Here is a 14,143-nt window from a genome sequence, read left to right as displayed (position 1 = left end):
CCCCAACCACTAAATTGTGGGGGGGCCTTTGCAGTCCTTGCACGATTTTCCCCCACTTTTCCCCGTCAGCCACTGCTGACAGTTGAAGGCTGGGGGGGGCATGGCTGGGGAGAGGGCTGCTCTGGCAGCCTTCTGGGAGTGCCTGCAGTGGCCAATGCAGGCAGGCTACAAGCAACAGTGAACATCTGTTCAGTTGGCTCCTGCTCTACTTTATTGCACTTTGTGTAAAGCGTGATAAGTTTGAGCACCTCTTCCAGGGGCTTTTTGAATGTCTGTACTTAGCAACTCTCTTCTAACATAAGCAGTAAATGCAACGGTTACATTCCAGATCTGGGCTTTCAATAAAAACCAAATAAAATTTCTCTAGCTTCTATTAGCACTGCTTAACCAATAAAGCTGTAAAAAGAGTGAGCTGGATTATTTCCTGGTTTGTGCATCATCAAGAGAATTTTTACCTCCAGTAGACTCTCACTGTAATTTTTTTTAATTGCTATAGATGAAGTGTGAACCAGCGAGAACAGAGTTAGATAGATATAGTATATGTGTATTATATACATATATGTATATACACACACATATATAAAGCTCTGTTCATAGATATACATAGAGATATAGATCATTTATTTTATTTTATTCTATTTTTTTGGAAGTGGGGGCAGGTTCCAAGCAGAGCCTGTAGGGGGTGGCAATACCCAAAATAAAATAAAAATTACTTTTGAAATGAAAAGTTGAGCTAACACTGTATGGCATCATGATGGCATAAATATGTTCCTTAGAATTGCTATTCAGAAGATTAAACTGTAACATTTTAAAATGCAGATCCAGTTTTCAACAGTGGGCGCTCCAAAAAGTTAATCCATATCCCCCATATCTGGATTCTTAAATTAGTCCTGTATGAGAAGATGCAGACTGTGAATACTCAAAATAAAATAGATGTATTTTATGCTAGCATCAAATATTGGATTGGACCCTGAAATTGGGTTTGCTCCCCAACTGTCACAGTAACCACAATTTTATTTTTTTCTTTTAATAAATAAGCAAAAGTTGTCAATAGAAAATATTTTAAACTAATTTAGTGCCTTCATTGTTGTTACTGTTGTGGTTCTGTCATGTCATTGTTTAACATTTGAATATGAACAGCTTAAATCACTGCATATTGGAGCGAGTGCCATTTTTGCCCACTAACAAGGTTTTAATCAAGGCATTGAGCAGCTCTAAATAGTCCTTTGCTTTTGAATTTGCATATCAGGAGGGGGCTGGGAGCATGAGTGGGTGGATGTCATGTCCCAGTGATTAATGATCTCTAGGAAGCCGAAAAGAGGAGAGTAATATACGCAGTATTTCTACCCCCTGGAGTAGGAATGCAAACACTATTGTGCAGATCTGTGCATAGTCGCTGACTTCCTGGTAGCTAGAGAATTTCATACACTCCTTTACCACAAATAAAACTGTCAGTGAAGTGACAAAGATCAGAAACCCAGGCTTCGTTTATTGAAAAGAATAGCTCAGGCACAGTGATCCATAAAATTAATTTTGTAGGTGTTTGGGAACTCGGTTGTTTAATAAGAAACTAGTAAAAATAGGACTTTCTATGAAAAGGCTGAAGGCGCCAAATATTTGTTGAATTTAAATCTGTTTTGTTTTTCACTATTTGTGAGTTATTAGGAACTGGATACTCCAAATAACTTAAAAAGAGATGCATTTGAAGGGAAGGAGAAAAGCTTCAGAACCAAACACAGTTTTTACTGATTGGTTGCTTAGAAAATGAACAAAGGATTGCAACAAATACACAATTGTTTACATACACACACAGTTTGCAACAAATATACAATTTCTAGTGTACATTCATAACAGTATTGTGTGGTTAACTTAAATCTTAATAGAATGGAAAGCAAACACGCTTGTTTCACTAGGACCATATTAGAACCATAATATTAAGTGGCATAAGAACTGCAGGCAAGACTCTTTGAGTAGATGTGATATCTTTTATTAGACCAACTAAATAGTTGGGGAAAAGTGCTTTGCGAGCGTTCGGGCACACGTACCCTTCTTCAGGCTTAGGGACACTCTGCTGTTCTGAACTGCAGTGATGTTTGTCCATCACTAGAGAAATATTTTGTTCGTTTTAACATTAGAGTGGAACCTCTAAAAACTTGGTGACTAATCTGTGCCTGAGGTTTGCAAATACTAATATTTTAGTGAGTAATAAAGTTGTTGGAAATCTCTTCAAAGTGTACGTGTGCAACCTGCAGTATTCTGCAATTCATCAACTCTGTTCTTGATAAATTGCTTACAACATTGATAAACTCTAGCAAGGCATCAGCTGACAACTATAGGGGGAATGCAGTTATTTAACCCCTGCATGACATATAGCATCATATTAGGGAAGCATAAAGCCAGTTGATCTTTTTGTTGTTCTGTGATAAGAATGGTACTCACTGACGGCAACAGTTTTTACTCGCATGTTAAACCCAAACCTTGTGAAGCGCCAGCTACATTACAAAAAGACCTGGAAGTGTCATTTAATTTTGAATTAAACAACTTTTAATTTCCCTTAATTGACATGTATTTAAAAAATGTAAAACACAGGCTAGTACATGAGACCCCATTGAGGATCTGCTTTAAAGCTCCATTGTATGGACTTTACTCATGTTTAAAACAACCTTCCCCCATGAGTTGTTTGTTCAAAGACAGCAAGGCTATGGGTAGAGTAAGTCATTGCTCAGTGTTAACTGGAGTTGAGCCCTAAGTTTTCTGCAGCTATTCTAAAACTGTGTATTTAAAATTCTGGAGTTATTACTTGTTTGCTTTTGTTTGTTTGTTTGTTTGTTTTTATAAAAACAAACAAACCCCTCCTTCAAAATGGACCATTCATTATAAGTAGAAGTACTCAAGATGCTGCATATATTTAGGAGGAAGCAACACTGTGCATTTAAACTATTCTGCCACCATGCCTGTGTAGCATGCAAGCAATGTAAAATTAAAACTTAAGTATTTGAAAAGAGGGATAAAAAAGAAAAGTCTATGGGCAATGCAGTCAATGTGAGAGTTCCCCCTGCTGGTCTGCAGCCTTAGTTGCTGAAACACATGCTGAGCACATACCTACTGACATATGATATTAATGCAGCCAGATCAAGAAACTTGTATGGTGGCCTTTCTTGTTCTTAGAAACACAGGTGAAAATCACCTGTTGGGCAAGAACATGTAATCTTGTATGAAATGGCAAAGAATTAAAGTTATTTTAAAAAATTGTGGTTGTATGAGCAACTTAAAGGGCTCTGTTTATATTTTTCCGTTCCTTACACATCTGAGCCATGTTAGTAGTATGCTATAAACATATATGCTACGATTTCCATGGGTGTTAGTACAGCATCAGAAATGCTGTTAGTATTGTAGTAATATTAACTACCTAATCATAACCTGTATACCTGTTCCTAAAGAATTCAAAAGATTATGTACCAAATGCTAATTTGAAGGACAATGCATATTGGGTATGCCACATTCTGCGGGGTGAAAAAATTGGTATTATTTAAATATTTGTTGTTAAGAATTCCAGGCTTCATTTTAAGAGAAGTCATTGAATGAGAGTAACAAGTTTTTAAAAATCTTTTCCAGCAATGCGGTCAACCTTTTGAGCAATGTTCCAGTTTCTTGCTTGGATGTTCTTATTAGTCCATCATCTGAAGAAGAAACAAATTTAAAATATAATGGTATGAATATGGATGCCATTCAAGTTTTACTGGATTTCATGGAGAAGAGAATAGACAAGGTATGGATGAAACCTAAGGATTCTTGAGAAAAGAGACCTCTCATTCACTTAGAAGTAGAGATTGAGTCAAAATGCTAGATCTGTACACTTCCCCCTCCTCCAAAATCTTAAGCCTTCATGAAGAAGGATGATGCAAAATGAAGAAATCTGGCAGCTCAGTTTCATCCTAGAGTTTGAAAAGATCCTATAACTGTAGCTTATTTAACTTTATTCATGCATTTGGAATGCTATGCTAATACTTTTTATTAGAAATGTCAGTTAAGAGAAACTGCTATTCAGAAATAAAACCTCTATATAAGTAATATAATATTTAATTAAGACAAACTACACTTTTAAGGTGGGAGTAACTCTTCTTAGTTATTTCAACAGTTTTACAAATGCTGGAACCGACTGATTTCCAACTATCCTTTCTTATTATGTTGAACCAAGGTTCCATTAATACAGTTCATGTCTCTCTTTCCCCACCACTATTTTATTAAATTTTATTAACAAAGTTTTTATTTTTGTTAAAACTCTGAGAGGGTCTGCCTGTGTGTGAGAAACCAAGCTGAACAAACTGTTGGTCAGGGACTTTTTTCAGTGAACTCAATTCTGTACTTACAGTCTTGATTCAGTGTTCACTGAAGTCAAAGAAATTCAATCGTAGAATAGAATAATAAAACAGTAGGGCTGGAAGGGAATTCAGGAGGTCATGTAGTCTAACTCTCTGCTCCAAGGCAGGATTATCTCTGTCTAAAGCATACTAAGGATTTGCCTAAGCTGTTTTTAAGAACTTCTAGAGATAGAGAGTCTACAGCCTCTCCAGGCAGCCTTTTCCAATTATGAACTGTCCTCATGATATGAAAGTTCTTCCTAATATTCAACATAAATTTCCCTGGCTGCAATGTAAAGCCACTGCTCCTTTTCCTGTCCTCTGCAGTCACAGAATAGTTTCTCACCAAGGCTGTCCAACTGGCAGCCCATGGGCTCATGTGAGCCATGAAGAGTTAAACTGTGGCACGTGAGCTCCCCATGGGCACTGCTCCCCTCCTTGCTCTGGCTGCTCCTACAGGCTCCCTTTGCTGTCTGTGGCTTTCACTTCCTGCCCCTACCTCAGAGGGTGGGGCAGGACAAGGTGTTATGCCTCAGCACAGCCTGCAGTGCTGTGGAGCCTGCAGCACAGTCCAGCAAGGGAGCCCACAACCAAGGCAGTGGAGGGGAAGCTGCCTGCCTGCCTATTGCAGGAGGGTTGAGGGGGGATACCCACCCATGTAGTACTGGCAGAACTTGCAGCTGAGGAAGTGAGGAGGGGCTGCGGACCCTGCTGGGTTGGCCCTCCAGCTGCTAAGAAGTTGGACAGCCCTGGTCTATCTCTTTTATTACTATCCTTCAGGCCTCTGAAGACTGTTATCAGATCCCCTCTCAGTCTTCTTTTCTTCAAACTAAATAATCTCAGTTCTTTCAGTCTTGTTTCCCAGACCAGTAATCCATTTTTGTCACGCAACTGGACTCTTTCTAATTTGTCTACATTTCTTGAAGTGTGGAGCCCAAAACTGGACACAGTGCTTCAGATGAGACCTTGCTAGCATTGAACAGAGCAGAAGAATCACTTCCCTTGGCTTGACTTTTTTGTTTGCAACAAGAGCCTGTTGTTAGCTTATATTTACCTGACAGTCCATTATAACCCATGGTTCCTTTTCTGCACTATTGCTGTCTGGCCAGTCATTCCCCTCTCTGTATTTACATGTGATTGTTCCATTCCAAATAGAGGACTTTGTACTTGTTCTTATTGAATTTAATTTGATTGATTTGGAACCATTTCTCCAGTTTGTCATAGTCTTGCTGAATTGTAGCCCTTCCCTCCAGAGTTTTTGCAACTCCACCCAACTTGTCAGCTGCATATTTGCTAAGTGTGCACTTAATCATATTCTCCAAATCATTAATGAAGGTATGAAATAGTACTGGACTCGGGAAAGAACCATGGAGAATCCCCTCGTCAATACTTCATCCCAATTAGACTTTGAATCATTGAAAACTGCTCTTTGAGCATGATGATTCAACTAGTTGTGTCCACCTTACAGTACTTTCATCCAGACTGTATTTCCTTTGGCTTATTAATAAGAATGTTGTTGGGGACCAGTTTCAGCTGCCTTCCTGAAGTCAAGGTATATCACTGTTTCCCCCGCCATCCTTAGGACCTATCACCTTGTCATAGAAGGAAATCAGATTAGTCAGGCATGGCTTGCTTTTGTTGGTTCATGTTGGTTTTTCCTGACCACCTTGTTCTCCTGAAAGAAGACTGTAATGGAAGAACACAGCAGTGACTGAATAGACTAGCTTCAGGTATATATTGATTAAATTGAAACAGCTGGAATATACTGAGATGGAAATTTGTTCCCGTTATTGTGCTCTTCTACATAAAGTAGAATTGTGCTTTTCTACATAAAGGTTATATGTTAAATTAGCCCTACAAATTAATTGTTAGACTGTTTGAAGACTATATACCAAAGCAAGTATCACCTACAAAGGTTGTAGAATTCCTATCATTAGAAGTTTTTGGGTGTAAGTCAGACAGAGAGTTGGTTTTTATGCTTTAGACAGGGAAGTTTCTGGAACAGATTGTTCTAGATGACCTTGTGAGGTCTCTTCCTTCCCTATTTTCTACAATTTCTATCTTATTTATCCAAATCCAAGACTACTTTGAATTTAAGGCAACTCCCAATAATTAGATTCTACACATGGAAAATTATAAGTTTGTTATACATTTTCTGTGAATAAAGTCTAATTATTGGAAGGTCATCTTAAATGTCTCTCCCCCACAGCTGTGGCAGGGAAAGCAGCAGTAGGAGAAGGACCAGACTCTTGCTTCTTGCCCCACTACCCTTTGTACTCCCTGCCTGCCGGCTTGCCACTTGCCCCCCACCACATGCCCCTTGGCCTCCTTTCCCCAATGTGCCTGTGCCTACCCTCCACTCCCTATCCTCCACCCCCTACTCTCCCTTGCTGCTTATCTACCTGCTCCCCACTCCTTCCACCTCCTCCCTCCTAGACACTGCTTACCCTTTGCTGTCTGCTCCAGGGCAAACAGTGGTTCCAGCCTCAGCCTGGCCAGGCAGAAGGAGCAGCAGTATGTCGGCCCAGCTGGGTTGGGGCTGGAGCCACAGCAGAAGGTAAGAAGGGGTGGTTGGGGCAGGCACTGGGTATGGATGCAGGCTCTATGGTCTCCCCCTTTGCTGTAAAAGTGGGTCTCCCCTCCCTTCTCACCATGTTTCAGAAGCCTTCCCCTCCCTTCCCACGGTGCAGTCTCTCCCATGCTCCCCTGGCAGAGAGCCTCCCTGGTGCTGCACAAGCCACCCCCAGGCACAGTTGGCAGCTCAGCACCAGCTTTGGTTTTGCACTTGAGGCTGAAGCCAGAGCTGAGCTGCCACCTGCCCTGGCCAGTACTCAAATCTAAGATGAGGCTTTTTTTGTCCCCGTATTGTTTGGGGGAGGAGGAGAAGCAAAAATTAAAAGATGTATACTGTATGATGTGGGGAGGAAGGAGAGAGGAAAGAAGATCACTTCTGAGAAGAACCAGCTTTGTTTTAAATCACTTTTAAGTTAGTGTTCCAACAAGATGTGCACTGGAAGAGGACAAGGAGTCATTAGGGGCACTTTTGCATGTGCTCTGAGGGTGAAGAGGCAGTGCTTTAGTTAGAGCGGCGCCAAGAGTTCCTCTAATTAAAACGCTGCAGCATCTCATATATCAGTGCCCCTGCATTTCAAAATGGTGACAGGGCGCTTGAATGAGCTTTAGTTCCACCACCCCCCACACTGTTTTGAAGTGCAGGGCTGCTGATACACAAGACACGGGAGGCTGCTGGTGTGCGGTAATTGTCATGATCCAGCAGACTCAATCGAATCTGCTCCAAGGCACTGTAATTACAGCATGTCAGAGCAGCCTCCATGCTCGTGTACAGGTACCGTAGGGCTGTAACAACTTATTCTTTCAAACAAACTGCCTTGCCAAAATTGTCTTAACTTGCATGCCACTAAAAGTTGAATCTGTTTTCTGTAATGCTAGGCAGACTGGCTTCTAATTTCTACCAGGCTTCTGGCTAAGGAGTTTTAGTCTGAATTTCCTGGATATTTCTGTTTGATATTATGTTATTCATGATGTATTATGAATTGATGCATAGTATTTCTTCAGGTTGCTTAAAAGCTGTTGCCTTTCTCCCAAGAGTTGGCTATGCTGAAAGGATGAGCAAACTGACTAACTAGATTCTTGCTTACTAGCAAGAAAAGTTAACATTCTGCTTATTATAGGCTGAAGGACATCTTTCAGTATTGGCCATGCATCTGCTATATGCCTGGCATAATCACCTGTATATGCAATTGTAGGTATCTAGCATTGAAAATCTGGTTCTTTGTTTTTTCCCCTATATGTAATGAAGAAGATTGTTGTTGTTCCTATTTTGGTGGTTAAGTATGGGATTTGATTGAAAGGGCTGTTATATTATAAAAGGAAAATATTTATTCTTATCCATGAATTATGAAATCTGATGTTTTATTCACATGTTTTGGTTTATTTTTTATTTGATTCCATTTTAGGGAACCAGTTACAGGGAGAGTCTCACCCCAGTTCTCAGTTTATTAACAGAGTGTTGCCGAGTTCACAGGAACATCAGGAAGTTCCTTAAAGCTCAGGTAAGATATTGATTTACAAATCGTAATATAAAGCTAGTGGCAAAATCTTTCAGGCTTGTCCAGCTCTGTGGTTCTGATATTTTAATATTGTATTCCCCCCTCCCCACTTCCTTCCCCCATATACACACAAATTCTTTATATTGGGAACATTTAAATGAAAAGGAGGTCTTATTTTAAGATGCTTTCTCTGGCTGCTTTTGTCCAATTCAAACCTATGTTAATTTGTGATTTATCACTTATTCTGCTGTTCTTGCTCTCTCTCTGGCACCCATATTAAAAGAGTGTTACTCAAGTTTGAGTCAAGCCCTAAAACTTGGAATGCTAGAATTCAGGTAGACCTCTAAGGCCAAACTTGATTGGACAGGCTGAGGACTTGCAAACAGTCACTATACAACCTTGGTTTGTCCCTAAACAATCCACCCTGTGCAGTCTAAGAAGTAGGGATCCTATGGGAAAACCAGGGTACATCCCTATGATGCAAGGGTAGGACTGCGCTGAACACTATATCCATGCCATGTTTGGTAGCTCCTGAACTGGAAGCAGGATTAGCTGCGTTAACGTATTTGCTGTGAGCATACCAATAAGTGCTGCCAAGAGTTGCACTCTTCTACATCCAGTCTCCTTGCCAAGCTAGTCGATTTCTTTGTCTGAGCTGCTCAACCAGTCTGCCCCTCAATCCTAGCCTTTGCCCCAGGCGCCTTGTTTAATCTTGTTCTATTAAGTTGCCCTGGCTCCCTATTGCCAGCCATTCCTGGTTTCTGTCTCCCCACAGCTTCCTTAATTCTAGTTTCCTGAGACTTGGTCCTAATTTCCTCCCTTTTGTCCCTAATCAGTCTTGCTTTTCTCTCCTCTGCATTCTAATCTGATGCTTCCCTCTTCCATGTCATGGGTAGGTATCACTGAGAACATATAAGAGACAAGTTCCCAGCTGTTTGTACTGGTCCAAAATAGCTATTATAAGAAAGTCTAGCTTTGCGTCTGTGGCCATGGGCTGATTGGATCATGGGCTGATGTACGTACGGTCCAGTCATACAAGATGCTGAGAGAGGCCCAAGTGCTCAGTGGGTGCATTTACATGAGATCCTTAACTGCACAATAGCATAGTTTACTGCAAAGTAAACATGTACATGTACACATGCACCTGTTTACTATGCAGTAAACCTTGCTAATCATGAGTCAGTTTGCTATCTGCAAATTTACATTCGATTAGTAATTGCACCGTAGCACTCATGTAGACGCCTGACTGGGAGCAAATCTGTTCTCAGTCAGCCATCCACCAGGGACTATGTCCCTGTGCCCCAGTAGCACGAAGCTCCGAGTCCCTCCACTCTGAGAACATGACTGGGGGGATGGGAGATCCCACTCTGCAGTTGCAGGACCAGTGCTGGGAGATAAGGAACTCTTGGCACTGGCCCTATGGTCACGGAGCTGGCGCTGAGAGATAAGGATCTCCCAGCGCTGGCCCCATGACCATGGAGCTGTCACTGGGAGATAAGGTCTCCCAGCCTGAGCCCCATGAGTTCGGGCTGGGAGATAAAGGTCTTCCAGCACTGAGCCCATGGTGCAGAGCTGGGAGCTGCCTGCTGGTGGGGGCTGGCAAGCTCGTTCCCTGCCCAGCTCTGTGAGCATGGAGCTGAGTGGGGGAAGAAGCACCCCAGCCTGTTCCCCACCCAGGTCTGCACTGGCAGAACTTAACGGGGAATGAGCTTCCTAACCTGTTTCCCACCCAGCTCTGTGCTCATAGAGCTGAGCAGGGAACAGGCTCCCCAGTCTCTGCCCTACGTGTAAGGTGGGGGCTGAGACCTGTCCTGGTTGAGGGCAGGTCCCAGCCCTGTGCTGTGATTGTGTGACCAAGGCACAAGGCTTGGAAAGAGCTGCAGGGGTGGGGTAGGTCCCAGCTCCCTGCCCCATTCTGCCGGTGGGGCAGCTAGCAATGAGCTAACTGCTAGCTGCCCAACCAGTGGATTGGGGCAGGGTGTTGGGACCTGCCCCTCCCCTGCAACTCTTTCCAAGTCTCCTGCCCTTGATCTAGGAGCCAGGGACAGGAGCTTCTTGCTGCTGGGACAGGGGGACATTGTCCCCATCCCAGCAGCAAGCAGCCCTTAAGGGTAGGGTGTAACATCCCAGCTGCAGCCAGGAGATGGCTGTCTCCTAGCCCACTGCTCCCTGCCAGGCCCTGGCATAGCACCCAGTGGCAAGGCCCCAGGAAGCGGGAGCAGTTTGCAGCCATTAGCAGCAAATCTGCTCCCACTTCTCTGCATATGTGGATGCCTGCCTGGGAGCATTTACTCAGGAGTAAACTGATCCCGGATCAAATGCATGTGTAGACAAGTCCAGTGAGGCCAGAACTCTCAGATTTTAGCTGGTGAAATTTACGAAGTACTTTATTGCATGTGCAGAAACTGAATTTTCCAAGGCTTTAAATTGAGCTGCAAAGGGTTAAATGATTTGGCAGAACATTTGGGGGGGGAATATCAGCTTGATGCAGACAGTCAACACGTAACCTCTCAAGCCCAAATGGTTGAAGTTTGCCAATAATATAAGCAGTTTTAAAAGAATGTTATAATGGGAAGTTGAGAGTAGCCTTAATTTAAAAAAAAAATCAAACAAATGCATCATCATTGTCAACTATAATAAGTCAAAGAGGTGCTTTTAAAAATCCATGATTAAGAAGTGCAAATTTCCATAGACTTTCACTGTCATCTGTATGTCCCATCTGAAACTTCAAGTGAGGAATAAGAGCAGAGCCAAATGACATCTTAAAAATAAAGACTCCATCTTTATGCATGTGTAACACTAAGAATAAAATTTGAGAAAATAGTACAAACAAGCAGTATGTTTATTGGAGATAAGTAGAATTATCTGTAAAGTATTTCAGAGGAACTTAACTGTATCTGTTTACCAGACAACTCTTTTTAAGGAGGGTTTTTTTTCAAATTTGCAGAAATTCAGTTTGAGAGATATCTGATAGCAAAGCTGTTGGCTAAAATTCTGGTTTGGGTTTGGATTTTTCAAAGTGTATTAAGTCTTCTGTATAACCAACTGACAACTCTAATGATGTAGTAGCTTACTTGGGTTCAATTTTCTTTTATGTTTATGCCAACTGAAGCAGTAAGATAGATGATAATGCTCTTGGTGCAGGTTATTAATCAATAGATATCTGGAGTATCTATTATTTGCATTAGAAAAAAGAGAAGATAGTCTAAAAGACAGTCAAGGATAAAGATCAGAGAACAGGATCCAAAGTATATCCTGGCTGGAGTTCATGGGAACTTTACAGAGGATTGAAGGAAGTCAGTGCAGCTGGCTGTGCTCTTTTTACCTTTGGAAGTTCTGCTTTATATTGTAGCCAGCCTACTTATCTAATCGCTGCTTTTCTGGGTTGAGATTTAAGCTGATTGTACTTGCTCTCTTGGGAAATAACTAATAACCTTTCCTTCCTGTTCACTTTGCTAGTTGCTGTCAAGAATGAATTGCTGTGTTCATTTTCTCCTTTTCATGTTTCTAGGTATTGCCTCCATTAAGAGATGTAACAAATCGTCCTGAAGTTGGCACTACAGTAAGAAACAAACTTGTGCGCCTTATGACACATGTCGACCTTGGAGTAAAGCAACTAGCAGCAGAATTTCTTTTTGTCCTTTGTAAAGAGAGAGGTATAAATCCAGAGTGCTTTATTTTTTCCCTTTTCCTTTTATCCCAAGAAGTCCTTAGAAAGATAGTCCCTGTCTCTGCAACTGTTACAGTTTCTGATGTGACCATTAGTTTAAAAACTGCTAAAATAATGCCTCTGGCTTTGATAATGTTTAGGTTGAACAGAATTGAAGCAGCTCACTGAATGAGTAGCTATTCAGTGATTAGAAAAGAGTGGCAAACTGACCAAATATGAAATGATTTGATGAACTCTCTCACAGTTTTTGTCAGTGGCTCTAATCTTTGACCAGTAGATGTTGGAAAGCTGTTTTGATCCTCTGGAGTGTGCATGTGGGATGAAATTTAAAAGGCCCAACAGTAGAAGCTGCACTAACAATACTTAAGCAGCTGTGGCTACAGTTTCCAAATGGAGCCAAAGGAAGTTCAGCAAACAAACCTTGTTTGACTTTCAGTGGGAGGTTCATTCCCAACTTTTAGGCACCTTTAAAAATTCCAACCTTCATTCTTCCTCAGTTTGTATGCAGCATTTTAATCTTGGAAGTCCTTTTACCAGTGTTAATCTAACCATCAGGGCCCAGTTAGAAAGCAAATTGTTCTTTTATTTCTATTGATGAGGAACCCTAAATACATAACCATTGGATAGCTGATGTGTGGCAACTGTTCATGTGTCTATACCTCCTGGTAACCAAAGCTAAAACAGTTAAGCTTAGCCTTCCCACACCACAGAGGGTTGTCATTGTCAGAACCAGCATTTTGAATTTTTGGATTCCTGGCTTCCTTGCTTTTCTGCTGGACTGTACCTTCCTCTCCAGGGTTAGGATATGGATCTCTCCAGGGTTAAGGTATGGATAGGTAATCAAATTAAGTGAGTTGGATAGGGAGGTCTTGCAATGGAACAGCTAACTGCAGTAACTGTTCATGTGCCCATAATGAATGAAACAGCATAGATAAGTTTCACTATTTTAGCTTTCACCAACCAGGGCTTAGCTCTGTGAACATCAGAACTACCATTTGCTGGGTCAAACCATAGGTCCATCTTTCTCAGTATCCTATGTCACACAGTGACAGGGTGGATACTGAAAGGGAGAGTGACCTGGGTAGGACCAGGGTTTCTTCCACTGTTCCTCTCTCACTTTCAGCTTTCAGCATCTAAGGTCTAGGAAGTTCTGATTCAGAAGCTGTACCTCTAACTCCTGTGCTCAATAGCTGTTGATACAGCTTTCTGCCCAGGAGATGTCCAATCCCTTTTTGAATATGGCTAAACTTTCAGCTTCCACAACATCTGGTGGCAATGAGTTCCGCACTTTAATTAGAAAAAGAACTTTTTTTTGTTAGTTTTACACTTACTGCCTATTAGTTTAATTTTGTCACCCCCTAGTTATGGGTGCATCAGCTTTTGGTGGTAAGCCCATTAACTTAATTTGTTTGTAGGTCTGTACTCCAGGAGTACATACTTTACCATTGACAGACAACCTGGATGTGCTATCTTTTATGACTTATTAAAAACAAAATAATCAAAACTGGAAAGTTTTATCAAAGTGAATAAATAAATTCCACTTCTAGCTTTAAACAAATGTTCAGATATTATGTAGAGTAGACTCATCACCATATAAATCACTTTTTTAAAAGCTTGGCTCAAATATAACACAAACATTGAACTTTATGATTTCAGGAAATTCTTGCTGAGTGAATATCTGTGTGTCTCTTTGCAGTTGACAGCCTATTAAAGTATACGGGATATGGTAATGCAGCAGGACTGCTGGCAGCAAGAGGCCTTTTAGCTGGAGGAAGAGGGGATCACTGGTACTCGGATGATGAAGATACAGACACTGAAGAGTACAAATCTGCAAAGCCAAAGTATAGTACTACTTGTTTTTCAGTAGCTTGCCTCCTTTTTGCCTTTTGTTGAGGATCTGTATCATAACTTTTAGCTTTGGAGTTGTGTATGTGCTCAGCTAGCATAGTGTTTTCCATAGATGCTATGAGGGTTTCCAGTGTTTGTCATTGTGATATAGTTTTTGTTGCATTCAAATGTAACCTTTTTTTTTTTTTTTTTTT

At 41.3% G+C, this 14,143-nt stretch overlaps 1 protein-coding gene across 2 annotated transcripts in view; it reads left to right on the top strand.

Annotated features, from left to right (window-relative positions):
• RIC8B (RIC8 guanine nucleotide exchange factor B) overlaps positions 1-14,143 on the top strand; it is a 66,447-nt gene that overhangs the window by 40,417 nt on the left and 11,887 nt on the right. For both annotated transcript variants that reach the window (XM_019515334.1, XM_019515333.1), the window contains exons 4-7: positions 3,616-3,769; positions 8,339-8,434; positions 11,943-12,087; positions 13,798-13,942. In XM_019515334.1, coding sequence (XP_019370879.1) covers positions 3,616-3,769; positions 8,339-8,434; positions 11,943-12,087; positions 13,798-13,942 — 540 coding nt within the window. The remainder of the gene's footprint in view (positions 1-3,615; positions 3,770-8,338; positions 8,435-11,942; positions 12,088-13,797; positions 13,943-14,143) is intronic.

The sequence above is a fragment of the Gavialis gangeticus genome, unplaced genomic scaffold, assembly GCF_001723915.1.
Source record: "Gavialis gangeticus isolate Ggan-Ray unplaced genomic scaffold, GavGan_comp1, whole genome shotgun sequence".
NCBI lineage: Eukaryota > Metazoa > Chordata > Crocodylia > Gavialidae > Gavialis > Gavialis gangeticus.
Note: the sequence above shows the minus strand (reverse complement) of the source record. Positions and strands in the feature narration are given on the sequence as shown.